The 25000-nt window shown below is 37.7% G+C and overlaps 1 protein-coding gene across 1 annotated transcript in view; it reads right to left on the bottom strand.

Moving 5' to 3' along the window:
• Positions 1 to 25000, bottom strand: part of azi2 (5-azacytidine induced 2) — a gene marked incomplete at its 3' end in the record, with an annotated part of 48763 nt that overhangs the window by 21433 nt on the left and 2330 nt on the right. The window contains exons 2-7 of the mRNA XM_079838160.1: positions 15682 to 15904; positions 9473 to 9589; positions 9292 to 9391; positions 6671 to 6813; positions 3492 to 3553; positions 2838 to 2959 (exon numbers count right to left, since the gene is read on the bottom strand). Of these exons, the coding sequence (XP_079694286.1) occupies positions 2838 to 2959; positions 3492 to 3553; positions 6671 to 6813; positions 9292 to 9391; positions 9473 to 9589; positions 15682 to 15897 (760 nt within the window). The 5' untranslated portion in view covers positions 15898 to 15904. The remainder of the gene's footprint in view (positions 1 to 2837; positions 2960 to 3491; positions 3554 to 6670; positions 6814 to 9291; positions 9392 to 9472; positions 9590 to 15681; positions 15905 to 25000) is intronic.

Below are 25000 nucleotides of genomic sequence, written 5' to 3'. Positions count from 1 at the left end.
ATGTAAACTCGCTATCACTAAAAAAGTCTGAATTGCCTACTGGTATTATGAAAAAAATCTACATTTTGAGATGTAAACTATTACGAAAAAGTCAAAATTACAAGATGTAAACTCGATATTACGAAAAAAGTCAAAATATTGAGATGTAAACTCGCTATTATGAAAAAAGTCAATTTTGAGTATGTGAACTCGCTATTACTAAAAAAGTCTGAATTTCAAGATATTAACTCGCTATTAAGAAAAAAGTCACAATTTTGAGATGTAAACTCACTATTACGAAAAAGTCACAATTTTGAGATGTAAACTCGCTATTATGAAAAGTCAATTTCGATATGTAAACTCGCTATTACGAAAAAAGTCTAATTTCAAGATGTAAACTCGCTATTACGAAAAAAGTCTAAATTTCAAGATGTAAACTCACTATTACGAAAAAAGTCTAAATTTCAAGATGTAAACTCGCTATTACGAAAAAAGTCTAAATTTCAAGATGTAAACTCGCTATTACGAAAAAAGTCTAAATTTCAAGATGTAAACTCACTATTACGAAAAAAGTCTAAATTTCAAGATGTAAACTCGCTATTACGAAAAAAGTGTAAATTTTGAGATGTAAACTCGCTGTTACGAAAAAAGTCAAAATATTGAGATGTAAACTCGCTATTACGAAAAAAAGTCTACATTGAGATGTAAACTCACTATTAAGAAAAAAAGTACATTTTGAGATGTAAACTCACTATTACGAAAAAAAAGTAAATTTTGAGATGTAAACTCACTATTATGAAAAAAAAAGTCTAAATTTTAGGACGTAAACTCACTATTACGAAAAAAGAGTCTACATTTTGGGACGTAAACTCACTATTAAGAAAAAAGTCTAAATTTCCAGATGTAAACTCGCTATTACGAAAAAAGTCAAAATATTGAGATGTAAACTCGCTATTGCGAAAAAAAACCCCTACATTTTGAGATGTAAACTCACTATTAGAAAAAAAGTCTAGATTTTGAGATGTAAACTCACTATTACGAAAAAAGTCTAAATTTGGAAATGTAAACTCGCTATTACGAAAAAAAGTCTACATTTTGAGATGTAAACTCGCTATTACGGAAAAAGTCTAAATTTGGAATGTGAACTCGCTATTACGAAAAAAAGTCTACATTTCGAGATGTAAACTCACTATTACGAAAAAAGTAAAAATGTCGAGATGTAAACTCCCTTCTACGAAAAAAAGTCTGAATTGAGAGAGAATTCTGAGAAATGTAAACAATTGCAAGATTTAAACAGAATTTTGAGGAAAATAAAGTCATTCGTTATTGCGTGAAAAAAAATTGTGACAAATGAAAGAAAAAAGTCTGAATTCTGAGAAAAATTGTGAGATGCAATCATGAGTTTATACTTGCAATTGAGATATATAAACTCGCAATTGTGAAAAAAAACGTTGCAATTACCCTTTTTTTTTTTCATTCCGTGGCAGAAAGTAGCTTTCATAAAGGACGTAATGAAAGTGGATGGCGATTTATAAAAAAAAAGCAACAGAAAATAAAATAAGACTATAATAATAATATTAAAGCTGCTAGCAGCGATGAAAGGGCCCTCGCACATGCAGCGCCACCCGCTGGCCTCAGGAAAACAGTGAATAGTGGGCGACATGCAGTTAAGCGGGTCAATATTAAATCTCTATGCGGAGTTGATTAAAGTACAACATCTGGAAATGGGAAAATTTGCAACAATTTATTAAAGAAAAATCAAAATATCTCACTTCCTGTTGGTTTTCAGATTTCGTACCAAGAGACTTTTTTGTAGGTATTGGGCTGTTACATGTGTATACCAAATTTCATACCTGTACGTGAAACGTAGCGGGAGGGGCACTTAGTTGAAATGTTGTAGGTGGCGCTATGGAGCCATTTTGCCACGCCTAATTCTGAAACTTATATGTAGATGTCTTCAGGCCAGGACTCTTATCAAACATATGAAGTTTGGGGCAGGTCCAGATCAAGATCACAGGAATAAAGGTCAAGATCTTCACAATATAACATCACCAAGGCCTTTAGATTAGACTGACCAAATATGATGTTGATCTGGTTACATCTCAATGAGGAGTTAATCACAGTGTTAAACATGCCGTTTCCTGTTGCCCACAGGTGGCGCTATGACTGTCACTGAATATTGGCATGTTGATGTCTTAGGCAAGGACTCTAATAAAACATGTGAAGTTTGGGGCAGATCAGACATTGTATGTCCGAGTTACAACCAAATATGATGTTGATCTGATTAAATCTCTAGGAGGAGTTTGTTAAAGTACAACGTCTGGAAATGGCACATTTTGCAACAAAAAATTAAAATTATCTGACTTCCTGTTGGTTTTCAGATTTTGCACGTAGAGACTTTTTTGTAGGTATTGGGCTGTTACATGTGTCTACCGAATTTCATAGCTGTACGTGAAACGTAGCGGGAGGGGCACTACGTTAGGTGGCGCTGTCGAGCCATTTTGCCACGCCTAATTCTGAATACCATAACAGACGTAAATTTTCGCCAATTTGGACGAGTGTGGAAAGTTTTGTGAGTTTTCGAGCGTGTTTAGGCCCCCAAAAAAGCGATTCATTCGGGAGAATAATAATAATAATAATAATTAATAATAATAATAATAATAAACTTTCGAAATCCAATAGGGTCCTCACACCATCAGTGCTCGAGCCCTAATAATAATAATAAGTGTTGGAGCGACACGAGGGCGAGTATAGGGAGACAGAATTGTCCTTCCTGGGTGAAGTATCCCTTTAAATCTTTTTATATCCAACACTTGCGTATTAATGCACGTATTGTTGTTGCGTTGAAACACACTCACCTCTTCTGAGCGCCGGCCTCTCCCTCAGCTTCAGCACCAGCTCTGACTGAGATCGAACTTGCGAGTGCAAGCGAGACACTTCACTGAGGACGTCCTGATAGGACTGAACTATGGCCATCGTCCTGAACACACACACACAGATGCATAAACATCACACGCATCATCATACTTTATTAATAATGCGTGTGTGAAGTCTCAAAGAGGATGAATTTAGAGACAAAAACTTCCTGAGAGATTCACTGTGCAAAACTAAGATTTAATATCAAAACTATCTACTAACTTGTAGGCAATTATGACACACCCATAATATTTTAGCACAGGAGAAATGTGTCTTCACTATAAAAATGCAGAGAAATATAGAAGTTTTAATATTTCCTGATTTCCATAACCGTGGGAAGTGTTGTTGGATTTACATTAGTGATAATATAATGTGTTCAGTTATGTGACTGGTAGATGTACTTCACTGGCCCATCTTACAGCTGGTACAATCATGCCCTCTAGTGGACGCCTGCAGCACTGCACACACACACACACACACACACACACACACACACACACACACACACACACACACACACACACACACACACACACACACACACACACACACACACACACACACACGAATATGAAGAGCTTTTCAATCATAAATACCTGAAGTCTGTCATTGCTTCAAGGGACTGATCATCATGAACTACACAGTTTTCAGAGGAATCCTGTGACGAGAAGAACATCATGAATGATAGGCATGGACTACATACATATATATATATTTATCTACACCGATCAGGCATAACATTATGACCGGTGAAGTGAATAACACTGGTGATCTCCTGTTAGTGGCAGGAGCACAATGAGTTTGAGGCGTTGACTCGGCCTCCAGATTCCCCAGATCTCAATCCAATCGAGCATCTGTGAGATGAGCCGAACAAACAAGTCCAATCCATGGAGGCTCCACCTCACAACTCACAGGACTTAAAGGATCTGCTGCTAACATCTTGGTGCCAGATTGGGATTAAACGGTATGGAAATTTCACATCACGATTATAGTGACCCAAATGATCACGGTTTTGTTCAAATGAGATGAAAGTGTTCAAAAAGAACAGATGCACACACTTAAAACATTTCAACAAGTTTTATATTTGAAAATCAGCAAATAACTAAAGCAGCTCTAAGCACTTTTTTAAAGCTAGATTCTATTCTGTGGGATTTCCTTCCTTATAATGGTCGTCGTCAATAGCAACGCATAAATAATAATAATTTGGTGTATATATAATCTCTAATATTATCTCTGTAAATATATTCTCAAGCAATATTCTCATCAGTGTTCCGCAATGATGCATTTAAATCAGCATATTTTGTGTAAGAGCCCAAACAGTATCCCAGTGAAATAATGCATATCCATATTTCCATATGATTTAACAGTTTATTTGATTAAAATGTAAAAGGTGCGCATCATACCTGACACCTAGATGAACACTTTACAGTCAGTTTTATGACTGTCATTCTCTTCAAATGCTAGTGAAGTTTGAAACGTGTATAACGTTACCAATGTTGTGTGTAACTTTAGAGACGGTCCCTAAATTCGCCAACTTTATGCCATATCAGATCTGCTGTTTGTTTGAAACTATTTCCACTGCTGAAACAGAACAAAAACAGTCCAGCACTGTATGATGAGTGAATCTCCTGCATACATCGCATGTTTATCTCTGATCTGAGTGTATATTTCAGCGAGTGAGAGCCACTCTGAACCAAACTCCAGCTACTCTGAACGCCTCTGATTATTAGACTTCGCATTCATAAACTCACAGAAACACGTGTGAGTGATTATAATGCGCAACGCGATTATAACAGATGGCCTTTGAGAAGACTATAATAAGTTCAACCGCCTAAGTGGCTAGTGTGCAGCCGAAATAACGTTAGTTAACACTTTACAATAAGGTTTCATTAGTTAATGTATGAACTAACATGAACTAACCATGAGCAGTATATTTGTTACTATATTTGATCATCTTTGTTAAAGTTAGTTAATAAAAATCCAGCTGTTCATGTTAGTTCACAGTGCATTAACTAATGTTAACAAGATTTTAATAATGTATTAGTACATTTTGAAATGAACATTAACAAAGATAAATAAACGCTTTATAAGTGCAGTTCATTATTAGTTCATGTTAACTAATGAACCTTATTGTAAAGTGTTACCTAACATTACACCTGCAAATGGCGGATGTTAAAGGGTTAGTTCAGCCAAAACTGTAAATTGTGTGATTAATGACTGAGCCTCATGTGGTTGGACACCCGTCAGACCTCCGTTCATCTTCAGACACAAATTAAGATATTTTAGTGTAAATCTGATGCTCTGAAAGGCCTCCATTGGCTCAACTTTACACTCTCAAGACCCTTAAAAGACACTAAAGACTAAAGTTACAAAGTCCATCTCACTACAGCGGCTCTACAATAACTTTATGAAGACGAGAATAGTTTCTGTACGCAAAAAAACCCTAAATAACGACTTATATAGTGATGACGATTTCAAAACACGGCCTCATGAAGCTTCGAAGCGTTATGAATCAGTGAGTCGATTCAGCGGTTCAGAGCGTTATGAATCAGTGAGTCGATTCAGCGGTTCAGAGCGTTATGAATCAGTGAGTCGATTCAGCGGTTCAGAGTGTTATGAATCAGTGAGTCGATTCAGCGGTTCAGAGCGTTAAGAATCAGTGAGTCGATTCAGCGGTTCAGAGCGTTATGAATCAGTGAGTCGATTCATGATTCAGAGCGTTATGAATCAGTGAGTCGATTCATGATTCAGATCGCGTGTCAAACCGCCAAACTGCTGAAATTTGGCGATTCAAACCGCTGAATCGACTCACTGATTCATAACGCTCTGAACCGCTGAATCGACTCACTGATTCATAACGCTCTGAACACTGATTCATAACGCTCTGAACCGCTGAATCGACTCACTGATTCATAACGCTTCGAAGCTTCATGATGCCGTGTTTTGAAATCGTCATCTCTATATAAGTCGTTATTTAGGGTTTTTTTGCGCACAGAAACTATTTTCGTCTTCATAAAGTTATTGTAGAGCCGCTGTAGTGAGATGGACTTTGTAACTTTAGTCTTTAGTGTCTTTTAAGGGTCTTGAGAGTGTAAAGTTGAGCCAATGGAGGCCTTTCAGAGCATCAGATTTACACTAAAATATCTTCATTTGTGTCTGAAGATGAACGGAGGTCTGACGGGTGTCCAACCACATGAGGCTCAGTCATTAATGACACAATTTACAGTTTTGGCTGAACTAACCCTTTAATGTCAAGCCCTGATTATCCCTTAAATGTCACCCTAGTCTTGTCTGAATTTGTTTGTTCGCTTCACATTATTATTTCCCAGACGTAGTTTTGGTATTGAGGTCAAAGTCTGGCATGTTCTGCAGACAGGGTGACCATCTTCCATTAAGTTTCCCTCAGGACTTTTGTAAAAGCCAAAATATGACCACACCTCAGATTTGGTCCTTTTAGAGTCTGAACAATTACCCGGCGCTGTCACTGCCTTCTGCCATTTCTCCTCATTCAGAAAACAGCGTTTGGTGCTGCGCCTGCACCAGACTGACGCTGACTGGACAAGAGTTTTCAAAATCATGATAATCACGATAATTACATTTTAAACGATATTACTAACCATTTTATCGTGGTTTATCGTGAAACCGGTAATCGTTTAATCATCCCCCAGATACCACAGCTCACCTTCTAGTGGAGTCCAGGCCTCGACGGGGGACCAGCACAATATTAGGAAGTCATAATGTTATGCCTGATGGGTGTATAGAGTTATAGACGCACCTGTCCGGCCCGGCAGAGCTGATGCAGAGCATTATTCTCCAGCTGTAAGCGGTCCAGCTGCTCCTGCAGAGAGTGGATCTTCATCTCACTGCTGCATCGGTCCATCTGCCAGTAATCTGCAGAATCCGTCAGGCTCTTCATCACTGACCCAAACACACACAAACACACACACATCATTCACTGCGGCTCAGTCAGTCACAGCCTCAATGTGTCCTTTATCAGCCATTTAAACTGTTTATATCAAAATATACTGTTTATTGCCATTAATGACTGTGTATTGTTAAATAAATAATACAAAATTCCACTGAGAAACAACATGGAAGACATTTTAACTATATTTTAGTATAATTTACTAGTAACATTTAATAATATGAAGATAATTTAACAATATTTAATATTTTACTAGTAACATTTAATATAAATATTATTAAAAAAATTAAACAACATAATATTTAATACTTTAATGATGTAATAATATAATGTTCATTATATAAAAATACTTAATTTCATATAAAATAATATTATACTTGTTAATCTTTTAAAAATGTATTTAATAATTGTAATTGTAACTCAATACAATTATGTTTAATAATTTAATAATACTTAATTTGATATAATAATTCAACGATCTAATCATATTTAATACTTTAATAATGAAATAATATAACATTTTTAATTTTCATTATATATTTTATATAATATGATATATTTAATAAATTAAAAGCATAATGGTAATCATTTAAAAACTCAACAATATTTAATACTTTAATAATGTAATATAATAAAATTGTTTTTATAAAATAATACTATAATTGTTAATTATTTAAAAATGTATTTAATAATTGTAAAAAATAGTAATCATTCAACACAATTATCTTTTATAATTTAATAAATAATTCTTAATTTAATAATAATCTAATTATTCCTCAGTCTAATAATATTTAATACTATCATACTATAATGTAATATAACATTTATGATATATATTTAATAATATAATACAAATCATTTGATAACTCAACAAAATATTTAATAATTTTAAATATAATACTTAATTTAATATATTAATAATTCAATAATCTAATCATATTTAATACTTTAATAATGAAATAATATAATCATAATATATTATACATAATAACTGAAAAGCATAATGGTAATAATTTAATAACTCGTATTTTTTATTTTATAATATTATAATTGTTCAGTCATTTAAAATATAATAATTGAATAAAATAGTATTAATTTAAAAACTCAACAGCACAATATTTAATATAATAATAATAGTGAATTTAATATAATATTTATTAGTTGAATAATATAATTGTTTAGTAATGTAAAAACAATGATATTTAATAATGTAATATAACATTTATAATATATATTTAATAATAGTAATCATTTAATAACTTAAGATATTTAATCCTTTTAAATACAATACTTAATTTAATATAATAATAATAATAATAATAATAATAATTCAACGATAAATCATATTTAATACTTTAATAATGAAATAATATAATCATAATATATTATACATAATGATATATTTAATAACTGAAAAGCATAATAGTAATAATTTAATAACTCAACAATATAATATTTTATAATATTTTAATTGTTCAGTCATTTAAAATATAATAATTGAATAAAATAGTATTAATTTAAAAATTCAACAGCACAATATTTAATATAATAATAATAATAGTGAATTTAATATAATATTTATCAGTTGAATAATATCATAATTGTTTAGTAATGTAAAAACATTATATTTAATAATGTAATATAACATTTATAATATATATTTAATAATAGTAATCATTTAATAACTTAAAATATTTAATAATTTTAAATACAATACTTAATTTAATATAATAATAATTCAACGATCTAAGCATATTTAATCCTTTAATAATGAAATAATATAATCATAATATATTATACATAATATGATATATTTAATAGCTCAAATTATAATATATCAAAAATATAATATTTAATAATATTAATTTTTTTAATAATATTATAATTGTTCAGTCATTTAAAATATAATAATTGAATAAAATAGTATTAATTTAAAACCTCAACAGCATAATATTTAATACAATAATAATAGTGTATTTAATATAATATTAGTTGAATAATATCATAATAGTTTACTATTTAATAATGTATTAATATTATAATTGGGGCTGTCAAAAGATTAATCGCGATTAATCGCATCCAAAATAAAAGTTTGTGTTTACATAATTTATGTGTGTGTACTCTGTTAATTATTATTTATATATAAATACACACACAAGCATGTATATATTTAAGAAAAAAAAAAGTAATATATAAAACATTTATATTTATATATATTATAGATTATTTAAATGTATATACATGCAAATATTTCTTAAATATATACATGAATGTGTGTATATTTATATATAAATAATAATTAACAGAGAGTACACACACACATATATTATGTACATGGATGCGATTAATAAAAGTAATTAATATTTCCTTTCAAATCTCTGTGGTTTAGAAATGTCAGATATATATTAAAGATGAAAATAATGAGTATTAGTGTGGTTCTGATCCGGGGAGAGAGTGAACCTGGACCTGACCTTGGCTGGTCTCCATCTCTGACCTCAGCTGCAGAAGCTCCAGCTCTTTGGCCTGCAGCTGCTCCGTCAGAAGACGCTCCACATCCACCTTCTCCTTCCTCTGGAAGAAAGCACAGGAGTGTGTTTACGCTCTGACACATGTGTGTGTGTGTATGCTAATGAGCTGTGGGCCAATCAGTACCACTGTATTCAGCTCCATCTGCAGGTCCTCCTTCTCGATGTAGATGCCGCGGTACGCACTGAAGGCCTTGTTCATGTACTGCGGCCCTTCAGACGGAGGCGCTTCAGGACGGAAATGCTGCATTTATTAGATCAAAAATACAGTAAAAATAGTGAAATATTATTATAATGTAAATCAGCTCTTCTCTATGTGAATATATAGTAAAGTGTAATTTATTCCTGTGATCAAAGCTGAATTTATCATCATTACTCCAGTCTTCAATGCTTTTCTTACTTAGTATTTTTGTCTTGTTTTCAGTCCAAATATCTAAACAATCTTACATTAAGAAGCATTTACTAGACAAGCAAAAGTTTTTGTCTTGTTTTGGGGGAAAATAACTCAAAATTAAGTGAGTTTTGCTTAAAATAAGCAAAATAATCTGCCAGTGGGGTAAGCAAAATAATCTTGTTTTCTGTTTGAATTAAGATTATTTATCTTACCCGTCATCTCTTCCAGAAGAATAAACATGAATATCTTAACCTCTTAACAAGCGCCCCATTTTTTAGGAATTCTTTGAAAACGATATACCCAAATGAAAATGTCTGCAGCTCTTAAACCCTATGGTCTATATTCATAAACCTGGTCTTATTTTAAACTAGACACTTGAAATATTGCTACCCAAGAGTCATAATAACTCAAAGTAATATGGGAACAGAGTAATATACATGTAAATATACATGTAAGTGACTCACGTTTTTTGTTTTTTGTTTTCACTTAGGGAAAAAAATATTATAATTTAATGTTAAGAGCCTGAAAATAACTTAAATATAAAACTGAATGTCTAATCATGTCATGATTCAAATATGAGGATGATTCTCTCAGTAATGTAGCTTCTGTGAGCTTTTATGTCAAGAAAAGTCTAGGCGTCATTTCAAAAAGGCCATTTATTTCAGAACATTTGCTATTGTAAAGAGTAGTTTTTCATTCAAATAAATCTGCAATAAACTGCAATATACTACTAATTATAATGGATAAACAGTTACTGAAAAACTAAAGCAACTATTTACAGAGATTACAAAGTGTAAAAAACTCATTTAGCTGATGGGAAGCGTCAGTGAGAGACAGCGCGCTCCACTGCAGTTGCGCCATGGAGAACGCGCAGCCAGCGCGCAAAAACAGTATTCACCAAAGCCTACTTACGCAAACTGCGCAAGATAATGCCTTTTGATTGGTTACTAAGTCCATCAATCAAACCTTTGTTGGAAAGGCATTGGCTGGGCACCGAGTGCCTTTATCCAACGAAAACCATGGGCGCAATGATTGACAGCTCACCAAGCCTGTAAGGCACTTCCTCTATATGATGCATCCCAGAAGAGTCTCTGATTGAAGGAGAGAGACGGGGGAGGGTTTAAAATACGTGGGAGAAGCCATTCTAGCAGGGGGAGTTTGCCAGACACGGATTAGAATCGATATTTCATTGAAAATGGACATGATTGATCACGCTAACTCAAAACTCTCTTGCAAACAACGGAGGATTTTTAGTTTTTTCCCTATTTTTTCGTTGTTTTGGATTAAAAAGTGGGATGCATTTTGAAGAATGGACTCTTACACAGAGATGTATGCGGGTGTTTATTGGATTCGTCCGATCTGATCTGAACGACAGGAGATGAAAGATGAGTAACGCTGATATTATGCTAATGTTTACATGGACGGTCCTTTAGCGTTTCATTTAACCCTTTCCTCTCTGGTGTATTTATTGCAAAAACAAGTTCAGAACATGAATCTTGAGTGTTTTAGCTTTCAAATGATGCATAGTTTGTGATAGTTGATTGAATATTTTGTATAAAACAAAAGTAAATAAAAGTACACACCCCCCCACTTCCGTCAACCCCCCCGTCCACGATCCGATGCGGGTTAAGAAGTTAAGGTATGTTGAGGATAACACTTACTGAAACGTATCATAGGTCGTGTAATCTCTCAATCAGTGTTTCAATCGCGGAAAGACGTCAAACAGCTTAAGAACAATATCACGCAGCTTCATTTAATTCACTAGAGAAATCAACTCTTTCACTAAATATATGACCTATATTAGCATATATTAGATTAGATTAGATTCAACTTTATTGTCATTACACGAGTACAAGTACAAGGCAACGAAATGCAGTTTAGGTCTAACCAGAAGTGCAATATATATATATATATATATATATTAGGGGTGTAACGGTACACAAAACTGACGGTTCGGTACAGAAGTTTTAAAAAATGGCTTTTTATTTATGTTTTATTAAACAGTGGTTTACTAAAAAAATTGTGTCTGTCCTTAAATGAATTAAATTATAACTAAAAGTTTCTTAAAGATAATGCTGTAAACTATATAGGGAGCCCTTACTCACACATTACTATAATATTAACAACAGAGCCCAAACTATGAGCTTATATTCAGCGTATATTCATGTTCAGATATAGGATCATCAACACTCGAATAACACATCATGTGCAAACATTAAACTTCACATAAGGCAGTTTTTGCAATAACTCCTAAATCTAATTATAAAATTATGTTTTTTCTCCAATTTGTTGTTGAAATATAATCATTTATACACAGTGGCTGTCGTTTTCATGACAGATTTATCTAAACATAGCATTGAATAATCAAGACATCACTAACAGGTTAAGTAGAATTAATATATATTTATATGTGAATATATAGGTCATATATTTAGTGAAAGAGTTGATTTCTCTAGTGAATTAAATGAAGCTGCGTGATATTGTTCTTAAGCTGTTTGACATCTTTCCGCGATTGAAACACTGATTGAGAGATTACACGACCTATGATACGTTTCAGTAAGTGTTATCCTCAACATACCTTATTCATTCATGTTTATTCTTCTGGAAGAGATGATCGCGTTCACTCGCTTGACGCGCCTATAAAGTGATCAGTCGTCACATTAAAGCTACACTGTGTAACTGTTTTAGTTTATTCTTAGCTAAAAACACTTAGTTCTTTCAGAAATATATGTGCTCATTAATGTATATTTACTTCTTTCAAGTAATAAAGTATTCTGGTAAGTTTATAATATGCCATTGTAAACACATACGGGTGAGGGTTTGAATGCGGGTCGCCATGTTGATCCTCCATTTTGAAAGTACATTAGCCAAAGAGGGACATTCCCGTAAATTCAAGCTTTGCCTTTGGCGTTTTAACACTCGATGGCTCCGTGACGAATGTGGACGAGGTCGAGCTGGAAGACATGTTAATCTTGGACTAAATCAGCCACCGTAGGAGATAAAACCAAATCGGAATTGAGAGGAACAGAAACTAATATTCACTGGATGGTCATAATCAAGTTCACCACTAGATGGAGGAAAATATCACACAGTGGAGCTTTAAAGAGCGTCAAAACGGCATTTATCGGTTGAATTTCGTGATAAAATGGACTGAATACTTAATCTGTTCGTGTGGGAAGTCGGATTGAAGTGTGTTCCGCGCTTAAAACAAGCCGACTGTGAACTGATAAAGATTGCACTCGGAAACCGTTCACACGCGCACCGAACCGAAAGCCCTGTAACGAAACGGTTCGGTACGAATACGTTACACCACTAATATATAAATATTAATTCTACTTAACCTGTTAGTGATGTCTTGATTATTCAATGCTATGTTTAGATAAATCTGTCATGAAAACGACAGCCACTGTGTATAAATGATTATATTTCAACAACGAATTGGAGAAAAAACATAATTTTATAATTAGATTTAGGAGTTATTGCAAAAACTGCCTTATGTGAAGTTTAATGTTTGCACATGATGTGTTATTCGAGTGTTGATGATCCTATATCTGAACATGAATATACGCTGAATATAAGCTCATAGTTTGGGCTCTGTTGTTAATATTATAGTAATGTGTGAGTAAGGGCTCCCTATATAGTTTACAGCATTATCTTTAAGAAACTTTTAGTTATAATTTAATTCATTTAAGGACAGACACACTTTTTTCAGTAAACCACTGGTTAATAAAACATAAATAAAAAGCCATTTTTTAAAACTGCTGTAGCGAACCGTCAGTTTTGTGCAGTGTTGGGCAAGGGAAAGTTACTTTTTTTTTTTCAAAACTTGGATGCCCCCAATATTAAATATGATGAATTAATTGGACACTAAATAGAATAAATGATTATGATAAAACATTGTATATTAATGTACACTATTTAAATGTTGCTGTGGGACAATGTGAGACACCAATCAAATTCAATACATTATTGTAAATATTATCAGTAGACCTACTATAGTGTAAATATTGTGTAAATATTATCAGTAGACCTACTATAGTGTAAATATTGTGTAAATATTATCAGTAGACCTACTATAGTGTAAATATTGTGTAAATATTATCAGTAGACCTACTATAGTGTAAATATTGTGTAAATATTATCAGTAGACCTACTATAGTGTAAATATTGTGTAAATATTATCAGTAGACCTACTATAGTGTAAATATTGTGTAAATATTATCAGTAGACCTACTATAGTGTAAATATTGTGTAAATATTATCAGTCCTATACTACTCGTTTGATAGTGGAGCTCACGTTATCACCTGGGTTTTTAGCCACTAGTTTTGTGGCTGCATGTGATGATGTGAGGCGCTTCATTAGATTAGAATTACTTACTAAGTCAGTGGACTTGGTGTGTGTGACTGTGCATATGCGTGTGCGTGTGTGAGTCATAAGTGTGTGTGTGTGTGTGTGTGTGTGTGTGTGAACTCAACCTATCAACCTCGACCTTGTCTCCCACCCACCAATCATCATCAGTTATGTGTACCTATAAAACACACATGGCATACACGCATGCACACACACACACACACACACACACACACGCACGTTTGTTTTTGTGAAATGTGAGGACATTCCATAGGCGTAATGGTTTTTATACCGTACAAACCGTATTTTCAATCCCTTTACACTGCCCCTAAACCTACCCATCACACACACACACACACACACACACACACACACACACACACACACACACACACACACACACACACACACACACACACTGCCCCTGCCCCTAAACCTACCCATCACACACACACACACACACACACAGACTGTGCAGTTCACTTTCTGTGAAAAAAACTCATTCTGTGATTTATAAGCATTTTGAAAAGTGAGGACATGGGGAACGTCCTCATATTTCACCCTCTATTTGTAATATCCATGTCATTATACACATTTGTGTCCTGATATTTCACAAAAACATGCCCACACACACACACACACTCTCTCTCTCTCACACACACACACACACTCACACACACACACACACACACACACACACACACACACACACACACACACACACACACACACACACACACACACACACACACACACACACACACACACACACACACACACACACACACACGCGTTGCAGGTCCGACTGACAGAGAGCCTGTTCGGATGAAAACCGCTTCAGTGAGCTCAATTATAGTAACGCCGCATTTTATTCTCAGTAACGCTAACGCCGTTGTAATGGGAGAAACAGTCATTCGTTTGATTACTCGTTACTGAAAAAAATAATCCGTTAGTAACGCCGTTTATCTAGAACGCCGTTATTCCCATCACTGGTTTTGTGTACAGTTACACCACTACTTCTTAAAGCTGCACTGTGTGATATTTTCCTCCATCTAGTGGTGAACTTGTGTATGACCATCCAGTGAATATTAGTTTCTGTTCCTCTCAATTCTGATTTAGTTTTAACTCCTACGGTGGCTGATTTAGTCCAAGATTAACATGGCTTCCAGCTCGACCTCGTCCACATTGGACACGGAGCCATCGAGTGTTAAAACACCAAAGGCAAAGCTTGAATTTACGGGAATGTCCCTCTTTGGCTAATGTACTTTCAAGATGGAGGATCAACATGGCGACCCGCATTCGAACCCTCACCCGTATGTGTTTACAATGGCATATTATAAACTTACCAGAATACTTTATTACTTGAAAGAAGTAAATATACATTAATGAGCACATATATTTCTGAAAGAACTAAGTGTTTTTAGCTAAGAATAAACTAAAACAGTTACACAGTGTAGCTTTAATGTAAGATTTTTTAGATATTTGTTCTGAAAACAAGACAAAAATACTAAGTAAGAAAAGCATTTTTTGCCGTGTTGAGTGTCACATGCCCCTCCTGAAATCCCTCTGATATGCAGATGTTGTGAGAGACCTTGTCCTCCAGCTGTTTGACTCTCCTCCGCAGAAGCCCGTTCTCTCTCTCCGTGTCGCGCAGCCTCTTCTTGATGTCCTCGTACGCCGTGACCAGAGCGAAGTGAGACGCCACAGACTCGTCTCCGGCACACACGGACACCGGGCTCTCCGTCGGCCCATAGGCCGTCTCATGCTTCAGGATACAGATGTCATCGTCCACGGCTGGAGACTCCATTCCACAGCTGAACACACACACACACACACACACACACACACACACACATCAGAATATATAGATTATAATATTGGAGTTCCACAAGGTTCTATTTTAGGTCCATTGTTGTTTAGCATATATGTGGCCCGTTACGGCAACAAGTCGGCAGCACAAGTTTCGAGCAAAGTGAGAATGAAGCGGTTTTTTTTTTTCAAAATTGGTGATTTTGGGGTTTTGTTGCTGAATCTGTTAGTTGAGATCATGAAGAAGCCTCTCCGTGTTTGAGATAGCAGTATTGGTATATTTAAAAGCATACACTTTGAGGTTGAATTCGGCTTGTTTTTAGGAGATTCTAGCATGCAGTAGAGGCGTGTTTCTCTTTTGTTATTGTCTCGCCCTCTAAGGGAAGCGTGGCTCAGTGTTGCCAAGTCGGCTGTTTTTCATGTCCGCAGGTTGAAGCGACCCGAATTATGGGATATTTAGTAGGGATGCACCGGTTGACCGGCCAAAAACCGGTTTTCTTTGTATTTTTCTGTCGATTTATCCGGAAGTGCGCCCGCGTGCACATACGCCTATATTGCAATCATTCGCGAACATGTCACTTGTGTGTTACAAACGGAACCTGGAGAACTGAGGGAAGAGATGAGATAAGCTGAAGGGGATGAAGAGCCGCTTTCCTGCGCGAGCTGAAGTTGCGCGAGCTGAAGTTGCGCGAGCTGAAGTTACGCGAGCTGAAGTTACGCGAGCTGAAGTTGCGTGAGCTGAAGTTACGCGAGCTGAAGTTGCGCGAGCTGAAGTTACGCGAGCTGAAGTTGAGCGAGCTAAAGTTGAGCGAGCTGAAGTTACGCGAGCTGAAGTTGCGCGAGCTGAAGTTGCGCGAGCTGAAGTTGAGCGAGCTGAAGTTACGCGAGCTGAAGTTGAGCGAGCTGAAGTTGAGCGAGCTGAAGTTACGCGAGCTGAAGTTGAGCGAGCTGAAGTTGAGCGAGCTGAAGATGAGCGAGCTGAAGTTACGCGAGCTGAAGTTGCGCGAGCTGAAGTTGAGCGAGCTGAAGTTGCGTGAGCTGAAGTTGAGCGAGCTGAAGTTGAGCGAGCTGAAGTTGAGCGAGCTGAAGTTGAGCGAGCTGAAGTTACACGAGCTGAAGTTACGCGAGCTGAAGTTGAGCGAGCTGAAGTTGCGTGAGCTGAAGTTGAGCGAGCTGAAGTTGAGCGAGCTGAAGTTGAGCGAGCTGAAGTTGAGCGAGCTGAAGTTGAGCGAGCTGAAGTTGAGCGAGCTGAAGTTACACGAGCTGAAGTTACGCGAGCTGAAGTTACGCGAGCTGAAGTTGAGCGAGCTGAAGATGAGCGAGCTGAAGTTCAGCGAGCTGAAGTTGAGCGAGCTGAAGTTGAGCGAGCTGAAGTTACACGAGCTGAAGTTACGCGAGCTGAAGTTGAGCGAGCTGAAGTTGAGCGAGCTGAAGTTGAGCGAGCTGAAGTTACGCGAGCTGAAGTTGCGCGAGCTGAAGTTGAGCGAGCTGAAGTTGCGTGAGCTGAAGTTGAGCGAGCTGAAGTTGAGCGAGCTGAAGTTGAGCGAGCTGAAGTTGAGCGAGCTGAAGTTACACGAGCTGAAGTTACGCGAGCTGAAGTTGAGCGAGCTGAAGATGAGCGAGCTGAAGTTACGCGAGCTGAAGTTGCGCGAGCTGAAGTTGAGCGAGCTGAAGTTGCGTGAGCTGAAGTTGCGCGAGCTGAAGTTGCGCGAGCTGAAGTTGCGCGAGCTGAAGTTACGCGAGCTGAAGTTACGCGAGCTGAAGTTACGCGAGCTGAAGTTGAGCGAGCTGAAGTTGAGCGAGCTGAAGTTGCACGAGCTGAAGTTGAGCGAGCTGAAGTTGCGCGAGCTGAAGTTGAGCGAGCTGAAGTTGCGCGAGCTGAAGTTGAGCGAGCTGAAGTTACGCGAGCTGAAGTTGAGCGAGCTGAAGTTGAGCGAGCTGAAGTTGCGCGAGCTGAAGTTGAGCGAGCTGAAGTTGCGCGAGCTGAAGTTGCGCGAGCTGAAGTTACGCAAGCTGAAGTTGTGCGAGCTGAAGTTACGCAAGCTGAAGTTACGCGAGCTGAAGTTGCGCGAGCTGAAGTTACGCGAGCTGAAGTTACGCGAGCTGAAGTTGCGCGAGCTGAAGTTACGCGAGCTGAAGTTACGCGAGCTGAAGTTGAGCGAGCTGAAGTTGAGCGAGCTGAAGTTGAGCGAGCTGAAGTTGAGCGAGCTGAAGTTGCACGAGCTGAAGTTGAGCGAGCTGAAGTTGCGCGAGCTGAAGTTGAGCGAGCTGAAGTTACGCGAGCTGAAGTTGCGCGAGCTGAAGTTACGCGAGCTGAAGTTGTGCGAGCTGAAGTTGCGCGAGCTGAAGTTACGCGAGCTGAAGTTACGCGAGCTGAAGTTGCGCGAGCTGAAGTTGAGCAAGCTGAAGTTGCGTGAGCTGAAGTTACGCGAGCTGAAGTTGCGTGAGCTGAAGTTGCGCGAGCTGAAGTTACGCGAGCTGAAGTTACGCGAGCTGAAGTTACGCGAGCTGAAGTTGCGTGAGCTGAAGTTGCGCGAGCTGAAGTTGAGCGAGCTGAAGTTGCGCGAGCTGAAGTTACGCGAGCTGAAGTTACGCGAGCTGAAGTTGAGCGAGCTGAAGTTGAGCGAGCTGAAGTTACGCGAGCTGAAGTTACGCAAGCTGAAGTTGAGCGAGCTGAAGATGAGCGAGCTGAAGTTACGCGAGCTGAAGTTGCGCGAGCTGAAGTTGAGCGAGCTGAAGTTGCGTGAGCTGAAGTTGCGCGAGCTGAAGTTGCGCGAGCTGAAGTTGCGCGAGCTGAAGTTACGCGAGCTGAAGTTACGCGAGCTGAAGTTACGCGAGCTGAAGTTGAGCGAGCTGAAGTTGAGCGAGCTGAAGTTGAGCGAGCTGAAGTTGCACGAGCTGAAGTTGAGCGAGCTGAAGTTGCGCGAGCTGAAGTTGAGCGAGCTGAAGTTGCGCGAGCTGAAGTTGAGCGAGCTGAAGTTACGCGAGCTGAAGTTGAGCGAGCTGAAGTTGAGCGAGCTGAAGTTGCGCGAGCTGAAGTTGAGCGAGCTGAAGTTGCGCAAGCTGAAGTTGCGCGAGCTGAAGTTACGCAAGCTGAAGTTGTGCGAGCTGAAGTTACGCAAGCTGAAGTTACGCGAGCTGAAGTTGCGCGAGCTGAAGTTACGCGAGCTGAAGTTACGCGAGCTGAAGTTGAGCGAGCTGAAGTTGAGCGAGCTGAAGTTGAGCGAGCTGAAGTTGCACGAGCTGAAGTTGAGCGAGCTGAAGTTGCGCGAGCTGAAGTTGAGCGAGCTGAAGTTACGCGAGCTGAAGTTGCGCGAGCTGAAGTTACGCGAGCTGAAGTTGAGCGAGCTGAAGTTGAGCGAGCTGAAGTTGCACGAGCTGAAGTTGAGCGAGCTGAAGTTGCGCGAGCTGAAGTTGCGCGAGCTGAAGTTACGCAAGCTGAAGTTGTGCGAGCTGAAGTTGCGCGAGCTGAAGTTACGCGAGCTGAAGTTGCGCGAGCTGAAGTTGTGCGAGCTGAAGTTGCGCGAGCTGAAGTTGAGCGAGCTGAAGTTACGCGAGCTGAAGTTGTGCGAGCTGAAGTTGCGCGAGCTGAAGTTACGCAAGCTGAAGTTGTGCGAGCTGAAGTTGCGCGAGCTGAAGTTACGCGAGCTGAAGTTGCGCGAGCTGAAGTTGAGCAAGCTGAAGTTGCGTGAGCTGAAGTTACGCGAGCTGAAGTTGCGCGAGCTGAAGTTGAGCAAGCTGAAGTTGCGCGAGCTGAAGTTGCGTGAGCTGAAGTTGAGCGAGCTGAAGTTGAGCAAGCTGAAGTTGAGCGAGCTGAAGTTGAGCAAGCTGAAGTTGCGTGAGCTGAAGTTACGCGAGCTGAAGTTGAGCAAGCTGAAGTTGCGTGAGCTGAAGTTACGCGAGCTGAAGTTGAGCAAGCTGAAGTTGCGCGAGCTGAAGTTGCGTGAGCTGAAGTTGAGCGAGCTGAAGTTGAGCAAGCTGAAGTTGAGCGAGCTGAAGTTGAGCAAGCTGAAGTTGCGTGAGCTGAAGTTGCGCGAGCTGAAGTTGCGTGAGCTGAAGTTGCGCGAGCTCATCTCTCCGCCCTGCACAAGTGTGTTTGTTCAGCTCAGCTTCTCACGTGTTGGATCGGATGAGAACGAAACAGACTAACTTGTGAAAAAGCCGAAATACTTATTTTTGTAGCCTAAAGAAGAACATGCATGGACTTTAGAAATGAAATACTATCAGTTCTGTAGCCTATAGGATGATCATTTTTATTTGGTAACACTTTAGAATAATGGTCATTACTATAGTTAACATTAGTTAACTACATTAGTTAACATTAACAAAGATTAGTGCAGTTCATTATTAGTTAATGTTAATTTCAGCATTTACTAATGAGAGATAACTGCATTATTAAAATCTTGTTAACATTAGTTAATGCACTGTGAACTAACATGAACAAACCATGAACAGCTGGATTTATATTAACTAACGTTAACAAAGATGAACAAATACAGTAACAAATGCACTGCTCTAGAGCTGCAACTAACGATTATTTTTTCTGTCGACTAATCTAACGATTATTTTTCGATTAGTCGACTAATCTAACGATTATTTTCCAGATTAATCTTATTATTCTTTTTTACTGATTATTGTATTTCAAAGAGAGTAGTGAATTTGTATATTATTTTAACATGAAATCAATGAATGATGACAATATTAATTGTATTTCAGGAAGGGTAGTGTACATAGTATGCCATTTTATAATGAAATATATGAACACAAGAAGCTTTTTAAACATAATATATAATGATACTATTCATCATAAAATGTATACAGAGTAGGCCTAATTAGGAAAAGTTGTTTACTATAGTAGTTGAGTATGATTTACTTATTGATTTGTGTCAATAGTAAACGTAAATGCACTTGTATTTATCTGCAAAAGGTTCACATACAGGAGCTTTCAGCATAGTGTTAATGTATAACTAGTCGTCTATTTTGAAGATACATGTGCATAAACAACGACTAAAGCTGCCAGAAGTTTTTGCCCAAACTTCAAAGACACATTTAAATGATTAAAGCTAGAGGCATATCTTAACTTTAATGTTACTTTAATCATGTAAACTACCTATATACAGCATGTTATTATGCATATGTGTTTGGGACAGAGCGGAACCAGGTCGCATTAACAGGAGATATATGCAGCCCATAATAAATAAAAGCACGAGACGTACTGGGGTCGGAGAAGAACCCCGGAAAATGTGACCGTCTGTTGCAATACACGCGCCACGGTTCAGCTGCGCGAGAGAAGACTGGCAGAAGGGTTGCCAGGTTTACACAACAAAACCCACCCATTCATTACTCAAAACTAGCCCAAAACAAGCCCAATCGCGTTTCGGGGAGGTTCTCTGGTAAACATCGCGTTCGGGGGGTTAAATATGTGTGTTTTTTTGCTTCAACCCGCGGACATGAGACACAGCCCGCGGCAACAGTGTAGAAGTAACGTTAGCCCAATTCCGCGGAAAAAAACGGACTTGGCAACACTGACTGGCAGTGTGAAAGCTCCCGCGCTCCATGCGCGCAGTGTGAAACCGGCGTTACAGAGCGAACAAAGCACAGTTTTATTCGGCTTCTGTTTAAAGTACTCCCACACTTTTGAATGTCGCGGTCTGGCTTTATATGATAAATGATCATTTTCACTATGCCCGGGAGCAGAAGCTGCCATTATTCTAGATCTTCTGTTCCATTCTAGAACGTAAATAATGTGCCGCCGACGCATCGACGCATTTCACGCACGTCGACGTATTTTCGTAGTCGACGTCATCGACGACGTCGACGCGTCGTTGCAGCCCTACACTGCTCATAGTTAGTTCATGTTCGTTAATACATTAACTAATGTTAACTAATGACACTTATTCTAAAGTGTTACCTTTTATTTTACCTTAAAATGACATTGACTTAATTTGATTTAAAAAGCACCTGCTGTAGCATCTTAGTTTCTTTCGTTGCACTAAACATTATTTGATTTAACATTTTGGGACAATTATATACTTTGGTTTTATTGAATTTCACTGGTAAAGACTTTTTTTCTTTACACTGAATTAAAAACAAATGCTGATTTAAGGAACATCTTTGTTCGGATTGCAGAATATGCAGTTGTTGCCTTTAATTTCACCTTCAAGCCTTTTCATTTCCAATTCAATTTCCTGTTAATTTCAGATTGCGGACTTGTTTTCATTAGCCAAAAGCCAATTTAGCCTGTTAAATACCAAATAAACATCTTGTTCATGTATATTTTCATTACTTTATTGTGTAAAAAAATTAATCGGAATCGGAATCGGTCAGTTTTCTTGAAAAAAATCGTTATCGGAATCGGCCATGTAAAATCATGATCGGTGCATCACTAATATTTAGCCCCGGGAATGTGAATTTTAGTAGCCAACCACGCCAAAAAAACACATATTTTACCCCCTGAAATGCTGTTTTTACCGGAGAAGCCCCCCAGAAACGCGATTGGGCTTGTTTTGGGCTGGTTTTGAGTTCGGAGTTAGTGCACTCATATTATGGGCAGTGAGTAGTGAACACACACACTGCAAACCTTGTAAAAGATAAGCCCTACATCTCAATGTGCACACTATCTGCCCTAAATAGTACTGAAAATGACTAATGTCACATAGGCTACTATTTATTAGGATACGACTGATAGTAGCCTATGCACACTGGGACACAGGCAAGCAAGGGAGCGCTGCAATATAGCCAATAAATTAGAACCATACTTACTGACTTGTTTTTTTAATAATAGCCTGTAATTTTAAATACATTACGAAAATATTTTTTTTTTATTAAATTAGGTTCCTCTCCATCTCTGTCCATCTCTGCTGGTGGCATGGTTTGTAAAAATGTATACGTCTATTTAAGTCTACTAACTATCATTACGTGCATTTATAACGTCACACGTTGAACGCGATTTTTCTTCAGTGAAGGGGAGAAGGAGGCGGGATTTATGAGGACGGATTACTACAGCACTTGTATCGTTGCACTGATTGGCTATAGCTGTGAGAAGACAGTGTCAGTCAATGTACTGGACAAAAACAGCGACCATAAATGTAAAGAAACGAAGTTGCTTATTATATTTTCCTAACAAGCAACCACATTTTTTAAAATAAGCCCAAAAAAACGCAACCCGCGATTTTTTTAACGCGACTTGCCAAAAAAAGAAGCCCAAAGTCGCGTGTTATACGCGGACTTGCCAACTATGATACAGGTCCTTGAAAGTGCTTGAATTTATTTTGTGCAAGAAGTTTTCTGTACAAAATTCCATATTATTCTCTCCGGTCCGATAATGTGTTATTTGGCCAACACTTCGTGGACTATGCTTGATTTACGTTTGTTACTTGCATTTATGCATTACATTAAGTGTTTCCCGCGTGAGCTACTTTGTGTTGGACATTGCGCACAAAACCACCACCTCAGCGTTTCACAGACACAGCGGGAAATATTGCACAAATAGACTAAGCTCTTTTCAATAAAATACATGCAAAAGTTAATATCAGATTATTTTACAATACAGTATAGGACGTACCGAATATTCTTCAGTTTTATGCAAAACAGAAATATCACAAATAGAATATCAGACCTCTGTCATATGGCCAAAAGTAAAGTCCTTGAAAGGTTAACCAAGCACGCTGTATTAACAACTATCCAAACTGTTTTAGACCTAAAAGAGCCTCTGTAGGCCTATCTTACCCTTAAAATGTCAGAGAAACAGACATTTTTTCTTTTTGAAAATTGTACTTTGCATATTATACTATAAAAACACAAAATTATAGTTGATTTTAGTTTATCATAGTTATCACAGAATCCTGTTAAAAAGTCCCAATGCTACACAATGAAATCAATTCACCAAGTTTTATGTAGAAAACCAGCAAATAACAAATAAAAAGGTTTTATAAAAAGATAAAACTCACATTTTTCAGCCTCTAAATCATTTTTAGTCAAAAAAGATAAATTACTGACATTTACAATGCACATTATGCTTTATTATTAATAGTATGCGGTGCGATTGTAACCATGCAGCTTTACAGGGGGTGTGGCTTTACAGGGGGTGTGGCTTTACAGGGGGTGTGGCTTTACAGGGGGTGTGGCTTTACAGGGGGTGTGGCTTTACAGGGGGTGTGGCTTTACAGGGGGTGTGGCTTTATAGGGGATGTGGCTTTACAGGGGGTGTGGCTTTACAGGGGGTGTGGCTTTACAGGGGGTGTGGCTTTACAGGGGATGTGGCTTTACAGGGGGTGTGGCTTTACAGGGGGTGTGGCTTTATAGGGGGTGTGGCTTTACAGGGGGTGTGGCTTTACAGGGGGTGTGGCTTATCTAAATGAGATGTAAATGAGCCCTATTGTCACTCCCAGCAGGTCAGAACTAAATCTTTAGAGGCAAATTTCTCCCTGTTACCCTTTTTGAGTGCCTACTTTCAAATGGCCACAACTTCTCCAAATATGATCAGATTTCCATCACTGGAGAGCTTGGAGACTACACTTTCAGAATCTGTAAATAACTCAAAATGTCCCTACCTTCCGTGACTGGCCACATATATGTAAATGATCTACCAAATGCTTGTTATGTCAAATGTATGCCGATGATGTTGTACACGCACAGAAATCAACTGATACAACGAATCACATTTCAAAATGGCTTATCAAATCATGTTTACATCTGAATATTAAGAAAACAGTCTGTATGGTTTTTTTAGAAAAAGGCCAAATCATGATGTGAAAGCAGACGTATTCATGCAGGGACAGAAACTTGAGGCAGTACATGAATTTAAACACCTAGGAATAATAATCGATTCTCAGCTCTCTTTTGAAAAACACAGTCAAATTTAATTTAGCGAACTTTCGATTTCTCAGAAATGGTTTGACTAAAGAAGCAGCGGTGTTATTAAAGTCTATTCAAACTCTAAAGGTTCTAGATAAAAGTTCTAGTTTTCACCATTGTAGTATTTTAACTAAGTTTTCCATTTTAAGTTGGGAACATTTGATACAATTTTCTGACTTAGTCCTTGTTTTTAAGATTTTAAATGGTTTTGCTCCACCAGTTTTTAAAGATTATATTGGTGAATA

Source organism: Gobio gobio, assembly GCF_949357685.1.
Source record: "Gobio gobio genome assembly, chromosome: 15".
In the NCBI taxonomy this organism is placed as follows: domain Eukaryota; kingdom Metazoa; phylum Chordata; class Actinopteri; order Cypriniformes; family Gobionidae; genus Gobio; species Gobio gobio.
Note: the sequence above shows the minus strand (reverse complement) of the source record. Positions and strands in the feature narration are given on the sequence as shown.